At 63.7% G+C, this 11,051-nt stretch overlaps 1 protein-coding gene across 3 annotated transcripts in view; it reads left to right on the forward strand.

Moving 5' to 3' along the window:
* Positions 1 to 3,080: 3,080 nt before the first annotated feature.
* Positions 3,081 to 11,051, forward strand: part of SLC12A7 (solute carrier family 12 member 7) — a 54,669-nt gene continuing 46,698 nt past the window's right edge. Inside the window, exon 1 of one of the 3 annotated variants that reach the window (XM_032279161.1) lies at positions 3,081 to 3,100. Coding sequence is in view for 2 of the 3 variants with exons in the window: in XM_032279158.1 (XP_032135049.1) it covers positions 3,230 to 3,353 (124 nt within the window). In the remaining variant the exon portion in view is untranslated. Of the gene's footprint in view, positions 3,101 to 3,172; positions 3,354 to 11,051 lie in introns of those variants that run through there. The other 2 variants (XM_032279158.1, XM_032279159.1) reach the window with 2 other exon arrangements.

Raw genomic sequence — 11,051 nt, forward strand, 5'->3', positions numbered from 1 at the left:
AGAGGCACACGGAGGGCTGGGGGGACCCGCGGACCTGGGGGGAAGCTGCGTGTCAGAGGCACACGGACTCTGGGAGGCGGCCTGCGCCTGGTGGTGGTGAGAGCCCTCCCAGGCCACAACCCCTATTCAATTCCCAGCCGTGGGCACGAGTGTCCGAGCTAATCAATTAGAAACTCCACCGAAGGGCGGCAGGCAGCAGGAACCGTTCTGAGAATCTACACACAGATTCTAACCACCATCGGCCACAGTTCTGCACTAACTTCCAGGGCTCCCCAGCTGTGCCCTGCACACGGCCGAGAGGCCACAGCAGCCGACCAGGCTCACATCTAAGGATGGGAGGCTGCATTTGAAGATGCTGTGCTGGGCAAAGCTGGACACCGATGTTTGGAAAGGACACTCGTGGTGATCCACAGAGACCCACCGACCTGCTTCATCAGTGATGTGTAAATACCTGTGGGAGATCGTCAGGGACCAACTCACCATCGTGAAAACGGACGAGTGAGGGAAAGGCACCCTTGCCCTGCCTTTCCTGTGGGCACCATTACCAGACGGCCAGAAGGAGAGGATGAGCCTCTGCCTCCGGTGAATTCATGACAGCACACAATGCACTAGAAAATCACTATTTTGCAAGCTCCACGGATCTGTCGATTCAGAAATCAGGCACGGATGACTGCTGACAGGGGGATCCCTCCAGGCAGCGCGAGGCTCCCTCTGAGAGCAAGCCCCAGCCTTGCCAGGGGACTGGACCTGGATCCCAGCAGGCACCTGGACCCCAGTGGCCACTTCCAGGAGACACAGGGGCCTGAGAGCCGGACAGCTGGCACGGAAAGATGCAACCCCGACCCAGGCCTCAGGCACCTCCACGTGTCCGAGGGCAGGTTCCTACCACAGGTGCCGTGTGCAGAAAGGACCGAGGCTGGAGGTGGGCAGGAAGACAGCACTGAGTCACGCAGACACATTTAACCCCAGGCTGCCGTGTGGGAGGATGTACCCAGGCCGGGACACCCACAGAGCAAAGGAAGGAAGCGACCAGGCCCCCAGGGACGGGTTCCTGACGGATGGGAGGGGCCTGCAGCAGCATCTGGGCTCTGGCAAGGTTCTCTGTCTTGACCTGCAGGTGCTCACAGGGTGCTGACCCTGTGTCATGACTCACCTAATTAAAATGCGCAAGGCAGACCTCCACCCCACCCCAGGCCTCCCTTCAGTGGCATCTAAGATTTAAACCAGAGGGAGCTCCAGCCACCGCCCGAGGTCCTAGCCAAGATTTTCTAATCTCTGAGAAGTCACCGCTCGGAGCTGCCACAAGAACCTAAACTCCCCAGCTCAGTTTTCTCCTCTGTAAAACGAAGCTGATGAGTCCTGAGTCTGAGAGCCGGCCTTGCCCACAGACCCTCCAAGCCAGCCCCTCTGAGGGCCTGCAGCCAGCTTGGCATCGCCTGGTGAGGCCCCGTGCCCACCCTGAGCTCTGTCCAACCCTGGCAATGGTGCTGGGTGGCGACCAGGGCTGAATGTGCAGAAGCCCCTGTCGGGGTGACTGAGGAGAGGGTTTACTCAGCACCCTAAGTGTGAGCCCTATCATCGACCCCCTTGGGCACTTCTGTTCCCACCCCCCGGGTCTTTTCAGCAAAGCCAACCCTCCTCATAAGGATGCCTGGGAACCATTTATCTTCTGGGGAGGCGGCGGTTTCCCACTTTCTGTCCAGCTGACCCAGGGAGGCAGCTGACCCAGCACCATCCACAGCCCTGAGCTCCCTTTGGGGGCCCCCAGGCCAGAGGCCCCCCACCTCTGCAGAGGGCTGGTGCTGGATGGGGGGCATTCCAGGAAGGGCCCAGGCCTCCAGCTTCTGCCCGGAAAAGCCCATGGGGCAGGGGTAGAACCCTGGGCCACCCAGGGCACACCTGCCTTTACTGGAAATGGCTGGAGAGGTCGGGCTTGCCTTCTTTGACCCCACAGAGCCCTGTGATCCCACAGCCCCAAGGCCTCAACCCCTCGAGCTGCCTTTTAGGATTAGGCTGGCACGCTGCTAAAACATGGCCCGGCCACGCTCACTTTCCACATGACAGGAGGCTGTGGCCGTCTTTGCCCACACCACCTGTGCTCTGCTTTGTTGTTGTAAAGCAGTTTGCGGTGATGATGAATACAGGCTGACTCACTGCACCTGTGTGCTATAGCATTTTAGCCCAATTCCCCACTGACAGACTTCTGATTGTTCCATTTTTCACGAGTCATTTGTTGAGAAATGTGCGTGGTGCTGGCGGGCACTAGGCCGGCGGCGTCCCGGTGCACGGGTGCGTGGTGCTGGCGGGCACTAGGCCGGCGGCGTCCCGGTGCACGGGTGCGTGGTGCTGGCGGGCAATAGGCCGGCGGTGTCCCGGTGCACGGGTGCGTGGTGCTGGCGGGCAATAGGCCGGCGGTGTCCCGGTGCATGCCCTCGGGGCTCTGGAACTCCACCTTCCCTGCCCCGCCCTGTGCGCTGCTGGAACGTTTCCCAAAGAGGGAAGGGAGGGTTCCAGGGTAGGGGTGGAGGAGACTGGGGTCTTTGTGGGTAGCATCTGTCTTGGGCGGGGACTCCCTCTACTGGGTTAGGTCCCTAACCTGGAGCTGGACCAAGCTCTAGAGGACCCCCCGCAGGCTATCCAAGGCTTCTTCCACCTGAGATGCCTTAGCAGCCAGGCTGGGAGCTCAGGATCTGGGCCGGTGTTGACAGCCCAGAGTGGGTGGGTGGACCGTGTGGGAGGTGGGTGCTGGAGGATGGGGGGGGGGGGCAGGGGGGGGGAGCGGGGGGGGGCGGGGGCGGGGGGTGGGGGCGCGGGAGGGGGACAACAGGAGGGGGTGTAGGAGGGGTGGGGGAACCAGCAGGAGGGGTGCAGGAGGGACAGGAGCGGGGTGTGGGGGGCGGGAGGGGCCGGAGCAGGAAGGGGTGCAGGAGACGGGGCGGGGATTCGCGGGCTCTGCGGAGGTTCGGGGCGCAGGCAGCGAAGGTCCCGCGTCCCGGGCGGGGGCAGTCGGGCGGGCACAACCCGGGTCGGGGGTCGCTGCGGGAACTCGCCCGGCCCAGCCCCGCCGCGGGCCGGCTTTCCGTGGGTCGGAGGCCAGCAGGTGCGGTCACGTGGCCGGGCGGGGCGGGGCGGGCGGGCGGTCGGTCGGGCGGACCCCGCCCCTGCGCCCAAGTCCCGCGGCGTCGGCGGGAGCGGCCCGGGCCGGGCGGGAGTGCGTTCCGCGGCGGCCATGCCCACCAACTTCACCGTGGTGCCCGTGGAGGCGCGCGCCGACGGCGGCGGGGACGAGGCGGCCGAGCGGACGGAGGCGCCGGGCACCCCCGGGGACCCCGAGCCCGAGCGCCCCAGCCCGGGTGAGCGCGGCGCCACCTGCCCGGACAAAGGCCGAGCGCCCCGAGCGCGGGTCCGGGCCCTGCGGCGGGAGGGGGGCGGGGAGGGGCGTCGAGGGGGGAGGACGGGGGGAGGGGGAATGGGGGAGGGGGAGGGGGAGGCGGGCAGGGGTCAGGACGCGCCCCTCCCCGCGCCCCCAGCGCCCGTTCTTCTAGGCCCCCCACCCCGGCTCGTGGCAGGGCTGTGGGCGAGGGGCCCTGCCCGGGCTCCCGGTGGGACGGGGGGCGGAGGGTGGACGCCGCTGCCGGTATCCATGGGGACGGGGAGGAGCCGGAGCGCGCGTCCCTGGGGAGCCGGGGCCCCTGGGTGGTCCCGGTGGGGCCGGGGCGTTGGTGGAGACCCCGGCGGGTCGGGAGCCGGGGCGTCCTGCGCCCCCCGCGCTCGCCCTTCCCCTGCGTCCGGTCAGACTGGCCCGGGCCGGCCCGTCCCGCCCCCGCCTGACCCTGGAGGAGCCACCCGCCCCCCGGGGCCAGAACCGGAAGGACTGGGCCTGGCGGCTGGGGAGGGGGCGGCCGCGGGGCCTCGCTCAGGCCGCGTCCTCTGGTCCCCTCCCCCCGGAATCTGGAGATTCTAGCACTTTCACTTTCTCTGGGGGTGGGGACGGGGGCTGAGGAGGGAATCCCCCCAGCCCTGTCCCCTGTATCCTGGTTCCAATCCCCGTTACTCCCGGGGTCTCAGCCCAGCCGGGAACTGGAGTCTCTTCGAAGGTGGGACTCAATCCAGACCCCACCCCCGTGCTGGCCGTGCCCACGTGTGCCCGGGTCTGCGGCTGTGCGTGGCGGCCTCCCTTCTCCCTGGCAGTGGAAGGAAGGAGGTGAGGTCAGTCCAGGGACAGGTTCTGTGCCAGACCCCAGATCCTTGGTAACCCACCATTCCCAGCTGGAAAGTCCCCTCGGGGCAGTTTTGAAGCCCAGGGACGTGGGTCTGGCCCCACTGTGAAGGCACTGGCCTGGGGTGCGTCATCAGAGTTCCCACAGTGAGTGAAGGGTGGTCTCAGCTTCCTCTGCACAGAGGCCACGCTCCACACCAGGTGAAGTGCTCAGCAGGGTGGGTGAGTCCAGGCCCCTTCTCTCTGGTGACCACCTGAGGCAGGAAGCCCGCGGCGGGTGGGCCCTGGCGGGGTCTTCCGAGGTGAGCTGTGTAGCAACGCACCCAGAAGGAGCGTCTTCTGCCAGGGTGGCCCCTCTTGAAGACGGACCGCGTTGGCTTTCCTCGCTAGACTTCAAGTGCCAGGTACTTTTAAGCCAGAGGTAACTTTGTGGTTGCCGGTTTTCTTGTCCTACTGTCAAGGGCTGTGCAGTGGCGCCCTGGGCCTGCCTGCCCAGCAGGCGGTGGCCCTGCCGAGGTGCCCATCTTGCTGCCGGAGCACTAAGGTCCTGCTACGGGCGTGTCAGCAGGCTCCCTGGGCTTTGTGAAATCGGCACCTAGAGGGCATGGGCCGGATGTGGCTTCTGCACACTCTAAGGTGCCCCTATGGCGGGAGCTGACCTGGCAGAGAACTTGCACCTGGGGCTTTTGTGCTGGACACACTCGCTTCCACAGAGGGGCCCGGTGCTCAGCCACTGTCTGGCTGTGAGGGGCGTGCAGCTGCCTTTCCGAATCCACTCTATCGAGTCCTGATGTTCAGCCCACAGGTGGGCCTAGGAGTCCCGTGACGGGCATTGGGCTCCAGCCTCAGGCTGGGCCAGGCCTGGAGAAAGAGGTGCTGGCTTTACACTTCGATGGTTATAGGGGTGGGTCCTGCAGAAGCCAGAGCCCCTCCGCAGGCCTGCTGCACGGGGTCCACGCCACGAGGTCCTGGGCCAGGCCCAAACCTGTCTGGGCACAGGAGTCACCAGCACCAGAGCTCTTCCTGACCCCATTGCAGTTCCCCTGATGGGTCCGTGGAGGCACTGGGGTTTCTGGGCTGGCACTTGGGTGACGGCGAAGTGAGTTTAGGGGTCTGGTGGGCTGCTCCTCTGCTCCTGGGAGTGCCAGGTGGGCGTGGAGAGGGCATCCTGAGCCACCTGGCTTGAGGAGCAGGAGACTCCATGTCCTGAGCCCGGGTTGAGGGGTCCCAGGGGAGGAGGGGCTCTGGCTCGACCCGGAGTCTGGCAAGGCTGGGTGTCCCCAGCCTGGCCCCACGGACCCCCTGTCCCAGACCCCTGCAGCTTCCCTCTGCCTCTGGCAGCCTGTGCGCGAGGCTTCCTGTCCCCAGCACTGTCCCTCAGGACTTCTTTGGATGGAGCTTTTATTCCTGATTTTACTTTTATGTGAAATACCTCATCTTGAAGTGAGAAGGACACGTGACTTTCTCAGTGGGGTGGGTTTTTTGTGAGTAGGAAGTGGGAGGACCCTGCTGGGGCCAGGCTGCGTCCTGTCTGACTTCAGGGTAGGGTGGGTTGTGTAACTGACTTGGGGGAGCCCACCTTCCTCCGTGACCATGTCAGGGTAGACCCACTCCTTCCCAGGCTGTCCGGGGGTGTCCAGAGGCCTTGGGACACAGCAGGCCCCGGGAGGGGTGGGGAAGGACAGGGAGGGTGGGCTGGCCGGTGCCCCGGCCTGTCTGGAAGGTGGGATGAGCAGAGCCTCCGGCAAGACCCCACAGGCCGTGCCCGCCGCCTCTCTAGGAGTGACTTCCACTCGTCCAGGGCCCCCGGATTCCCGCCCTCAGCTGGGGCTCTCCCGGGTTTGCCGGAGCTTCTTCCTGGCTCGGGTGCCGTTCCCCTTTGGGCTCCGTTTCCGAGATTTTCCGCTGTGGCTGAGCTCGCGTTGGTCGTCCAGGGGTGGTTTTGCCTCCTGCCCGTGGCTGCTGACGGAGGCCTGGCCGTGGGGTCAGCAACTGCCTGTTCCTCTTGCTGCAGCTGCCTCCCCTGCCTGTGTTGGGAGCGCCCTCCCAAAATCTGGGGACAATGAGAGCTGCCACTTCCTGTCCCTACTTGGAAGCCGTGCTGGGCCACCCTTGCCTGTCGGGTGCTGGGTGCTCTGCTCTGTGCTGCCCTCGGGAACAGAGCAGGGCAATGCATGGCGGCCACGCTGATCTAGGGCCCCCTTTGGGATGTGGGGACTCGGGGGATCATGCATTAGAGAGGGTGTCCAGGCTCTGCCCTGCCCAGTAGGGACGGAAAGTGGCAGCTCTCACTGTCCCCGGATTTCGGGAGGGTGCCCCAACACTGCACGGAGGCAGTCGGAGCAGGAGGGACGGTGGGGGCATTGACCCTGCGTCGGGGCCCAGGAGCCAGGGCAGCAGTCGGGCACCGCCTTGCGGGTGTGGACGGTCAAGGGTAGGTGGAGGGCGGGCAGGGAGGCTGCAAGACGCGCATTTTGTGTGTGAAGTTCCCTTTTTAAAACTAAAGGAAACAAAGACACAGGAGCGCAGTGGCTGCTGGGCATCCAGGCCGGGCCGCGCTTCCTCCCACGCCGGACGCACTCCCAGGCTGTCTCCAGGCTGAGGCTGTCCTTAGCAGTCCCGTGATAAAGCCTGGGGCTTTAGGTCAGCTGGCTGGGCGCACGTGTGCAGGCACGTGTGTGCCTGGTGAGTGTGCAGGTGTATATGGTGTCTGTGTGTGAGCTGTGTGTGCTGGCACTGTGTCTGCACATGGGTGTTGTACTGTGTACACGTGTGTGCATACACACATGTACACTGCTCCTGTACATCTGTAGGCATGCTCGTGTGTGTGCACACGGTGTGTGTTTGCATACAGTGGCAGTTAGAGAGGGGCCGGGGCGTCCTCCGCAGCAGAGGGTGGGGTGGCATTGGGTGTGAGACGTCCGTTCCTTCCCCCTGGGCTGGGCCTGTCCAGTGGGTGACCAGGGGCTCTCCTGGCGTGGCCTTGTGTTCGGGTCTGAACCTGCTCCTGGCTCACGGGCCTCGGGTGTGAGGAGGCCTTTGCCTCGTGGACCTGGGGTTCGTGGTTGCCTCTCCTGCAAAGCTCCCAGGCCTCTTTGGGTGGGCGAGGCCGGATGCCCCTGCTCAGAGTGCGAGGCTTTCTCATGCCTCTCCTGTGGTCTGGACGGGCATCAGGAAGGCAGTGCCAAGGGGAGGGCTAAGTGCTCAGGCCTGGGTGCGGGGCTGGTCGTGGCTGAATCAACACAGGTTCGCTGGGGATCGTGAATGTCGGAGGCCTCGCCAGGTGTTGGCTGGAGGTGGGCAGAGGCACCTGAGGGACCCTGAGGTGAGTGGGGGCTGTCCTCCCCTCATGCCTGGTGCTGAGTGTGCCGTGGAGGGTCCCCCCCCCCATGTCTGGTGCTGAGTGCGCTGTGGAGGGTCCTCTCATCATGCGTGGCACTGAGTGGGCCACCTCTGTCCTCTGCCTGTTGGGACCACGTCTTGTGCAGCTCCCTGGACCTGACCCAGGGATTCTCGGACAGCCCTGGCTCCTGCGTGGGGGATGGTGACCTCTGTAAGTCATAGACAGCGACTCAGGACTCAGTCACTTGGGCAGTTTATTTGCCGAGGTTACGGGAACCCTCTGTGGTCCCGGCTTTTCTTCGGAAAGAAGGCTGGAAACTTAAATATTTAAAGGATAAATGAAGCATATTAGGGGAAGAAAGAAGAGGGAGGGCAGATAAGAGGCAGAGGCAGGCAGTGTTCGCTCAGCGTTCACTGAACCCACGCGTTACGCATGGTGGGAGAGGAAGAGCCCTCGGGTCTCACCCTCAGTGGATCCGCACGTCTACATACGACGCAGTCAGTGCGGGGCGGCGAGGCTGTCAGGTGTGCCCTTGCCGGCGGACAGCAGAGCCGTGACTCCCGGTTCTGTCCTGGCCCCGCACCAGCGAGTGAGGGTGAGCTGTCGTTTCACGGTCAGGGTGAATTTCATCGCAACTGCTTTCGCGCACGGATCCTTGTGACCCGAAGCGTGAAGGAAGTGTGCAGCTTTCTACACGGGGAGAGAATGCAGGGCAGGGTGCGCGGCCTGGTTCCAGCCCGACTCCTGCCTGTGGCTTACTGAGTTTGGGTCCTGAGGTCCTGTTTTCCTTTCACACCTCGGACCTGGGAGCCTTCCCTGGCCTGCTGCGGCGGGCACTGCAGACAGATCCCGACGGGCGCCGCGGGTGCGGCACTGGGAGTGGAGGTCAGCCCAGGGTGACACCCCAGCCGTGAAGGGCACCAGTGCAGCCGGCACCCCGCGATCGATTGCCTCTGTGAGCTGGCCGGCTGGCTGCCCAGAGGGGTCTCCCATTACCATCCTGTTAGAATATGAGGTTTCTTTTTTCTTTTTTGTTTTTCGAGATAGTCTTGCTCTGTTGCCAGGCTGGAGTGCAGTGGTGTAAGCTCACCTCACTACAACCTCCGCCTCCCAGGTTCAAGTAATTCTTCTGCCCCAGCCTCCCAAGTAGCTGGGACCATAGGCACCCGCCACCACATCTGGCTAATTTTTGTATTTTTAGTGGAAACGGGTTTTGCCGTGTTGGCCAGGCTGGCCTTGAACTCCTGGCCTCTAGTGGTCTGCCCGATTCAGCCTCCCAAAGTGCTGGGATTACAGGAATGGGCCACTTGGCCAGAATATGAATTTTCTAAGCTGTGCCTTAGACCAAGGACTTGGGGGGCAAAGTTTGCTGTTTGGTGATAAGTATTAACCACAGTTCCTGGCTGGGCGCTTTTGATTTCAACTGGCTCTGTCAGCTGAGTGTTTCTGGGGGTGGCTCCCAGAGTCATTTTGTGACAGCTGCGTGGTGGGTGGGGCAGGAGTCCCTGGGTGCTAGGGAATGTGAGGCCCACCACGGGCCTTGAAGGGCAGACCTCCACCTGTGGGGTGTAGGAATCCGGTGGAGGACGGTGGGACTGGGTGTGGACGGCACTCAGGAGTGGACCAGCTGAGTGCTGGGGAGCGGGGGGCTGGGCTGGGGGCATCTGGGCCCTGGTGAATAGCTGGCTGGGGGCCCTCCTGGTAACTGACATGGGGCGCCTGGCCTCCTGTGCTCTTCCTTCTCAGATGCTGGGAAAGTGCCACCCAGGGACAGGCAGAGCACAAAGGGTTAATACCTTTCCTTTATGAAGAAGAGGGAAACTCCCTTTTGGGGGCAGAGGCCTGCTCTGTGCAGATAAACGTCGAGCTTCAGAACGATGAGGCTGGCCATGCCGTCTGGGCCCCGCCTCTGCCCCTGTCCGTGGCTGCCGATTCCCTGAGGGCCCTGGAGCCTCCGGCCGGGAGTGCTGGGTGCTGGCCCGCGCCGGGACCCCTCTGGCTGGTGGGTGACTGTGGGGCTCATCCCTGCGGGAGGGGCGGGTCCGAGTGGCCTGTCCGTCCATCCTCTGCCTGTTTCCGCGCTTTCCTTGGGCGGCGTCTTTTTGAGGAAGCAGTTGTGGGAGGAGAGTGTTGTTTGTGAATCAAACAGTTGTGGGAGGAAACAGTTGTGGGAGGAGAGTTGTTTGTGAATCACGTGTGGTCCTGGGGTGGTTTGTTTCTTGCTTTCCGGTGTGTTCTTGGGCAGCACCCCACACACACCCACTGGTGGGCGTGGTCCTCGGGGTCTGGGATGAGAGCGCCCCGCCCGGGCCCGTGTTGACCCCGGTGTCAGGGTTACCGTGGACTGTGCTGGTTACAGCAGCTCTGGGAAGTTAGGGGGCTGGGGCCTGAACCCACGGCTGGCCACGGACAGCCGCACACAGCACGTCCGTGGGGTTGGCGTGTCTGGTTGCTGTGCTTGCCATGGCCTGGAGCTGTCCTTGTAGCAGGGGAGCCCTGTGGGACATTGGCGGCCGTTCCAGCGTTTCTGTCTAAGCCCCGCGCTCAGGGGTCATCTGCCTCGCAGACATGCAGCTGAGAGGATGTTAAAGGGATCCCAGAACATTTGCCCTGTGCCTCAGTTTCCCTTGCCAGGAGCCAGCCTGTCACAAGGGTGGCCGTGACCTCTCATCTCCTTGGCTCTGTCTGCAGACCTCTGGCGCCAGCGGGTCGGGCCTGGGCCTTCAGGGAGGTTCAGAGACGCCCTGGGCAGTCACTGGGGAGAGATTGAGTGGAGTGGAAATCAGAGGAGGGAAGCGAGCCAGGCCAGCCCCTCCTAGGTCCCCTCCATGCCACCAAGGGTCCCGACCGCAGCCCAGACGGAGCCTGTAATAGGAGCCGCCCCAGGAGGGCCTGGCAGGTGCACTGGGGGCGCTGCCTGCCCCGCCTGCCTTCATCTGTGCCCCTGCAGGCTGCCTGGGCCCCAAGCCTCGGGCACTTGGGGACCCTATGGCCCCTCCATGGCTCAAGCGTCACTCTGGCTGCTGAGGGAGGAGGCTGGACCAAGACCAGCAAACAGCCACGTGACAGGGTGCAGGAAGTGAGTTCACCCGAGGCCGCCTTCCCTTGAGCAGGCGTGTCCTTTAGATGGAAAGTCCCAGAACCACGCTGTGCCCATGAAACCCAAAGGGCTGTAGTGCAGTGCGTGTCTGCGTCCGGGCACCCTGACCTGCAGGGTCATGCAGTCTGTAGCCCCTGGGACTTTCTGCACGTGTGTGTGAAGTGTATGTGTGGGCGTTGGTGTGTGTCTGAGTGTGTGTGTGTGACTGTGGGAGTGGGTATGGGTGTCCACACGTGAGTACAGGTGTGTGTGCAGGTGTATGAGACGAGCGTGCATGGATAGTGGGGAAGCATGTGTGCACGTGTCTGTATGGAGAGTGTCCTGTGCGTGAGCTTGTTGGCATGTGTGCATGTGTGTCTGTATGGAGAGTGTCCTGTGTGTGAGCATGT

The sequence above is a fragment of the Sapajus apella genome, unplaced genomic scaffold (assembly GCF_009761245.1).
Source record: "Sapajus apella isolate SASKATOON/1434 unplaced genomic scaffold, GSC_monkey_1.0 scaffold11, whole genome shotgun sequence".
NCBI lineage: Eukaryota > Metazoa > Chordata > Mammalia > Primates > Cebidae > Sapajus > Sapajus apella.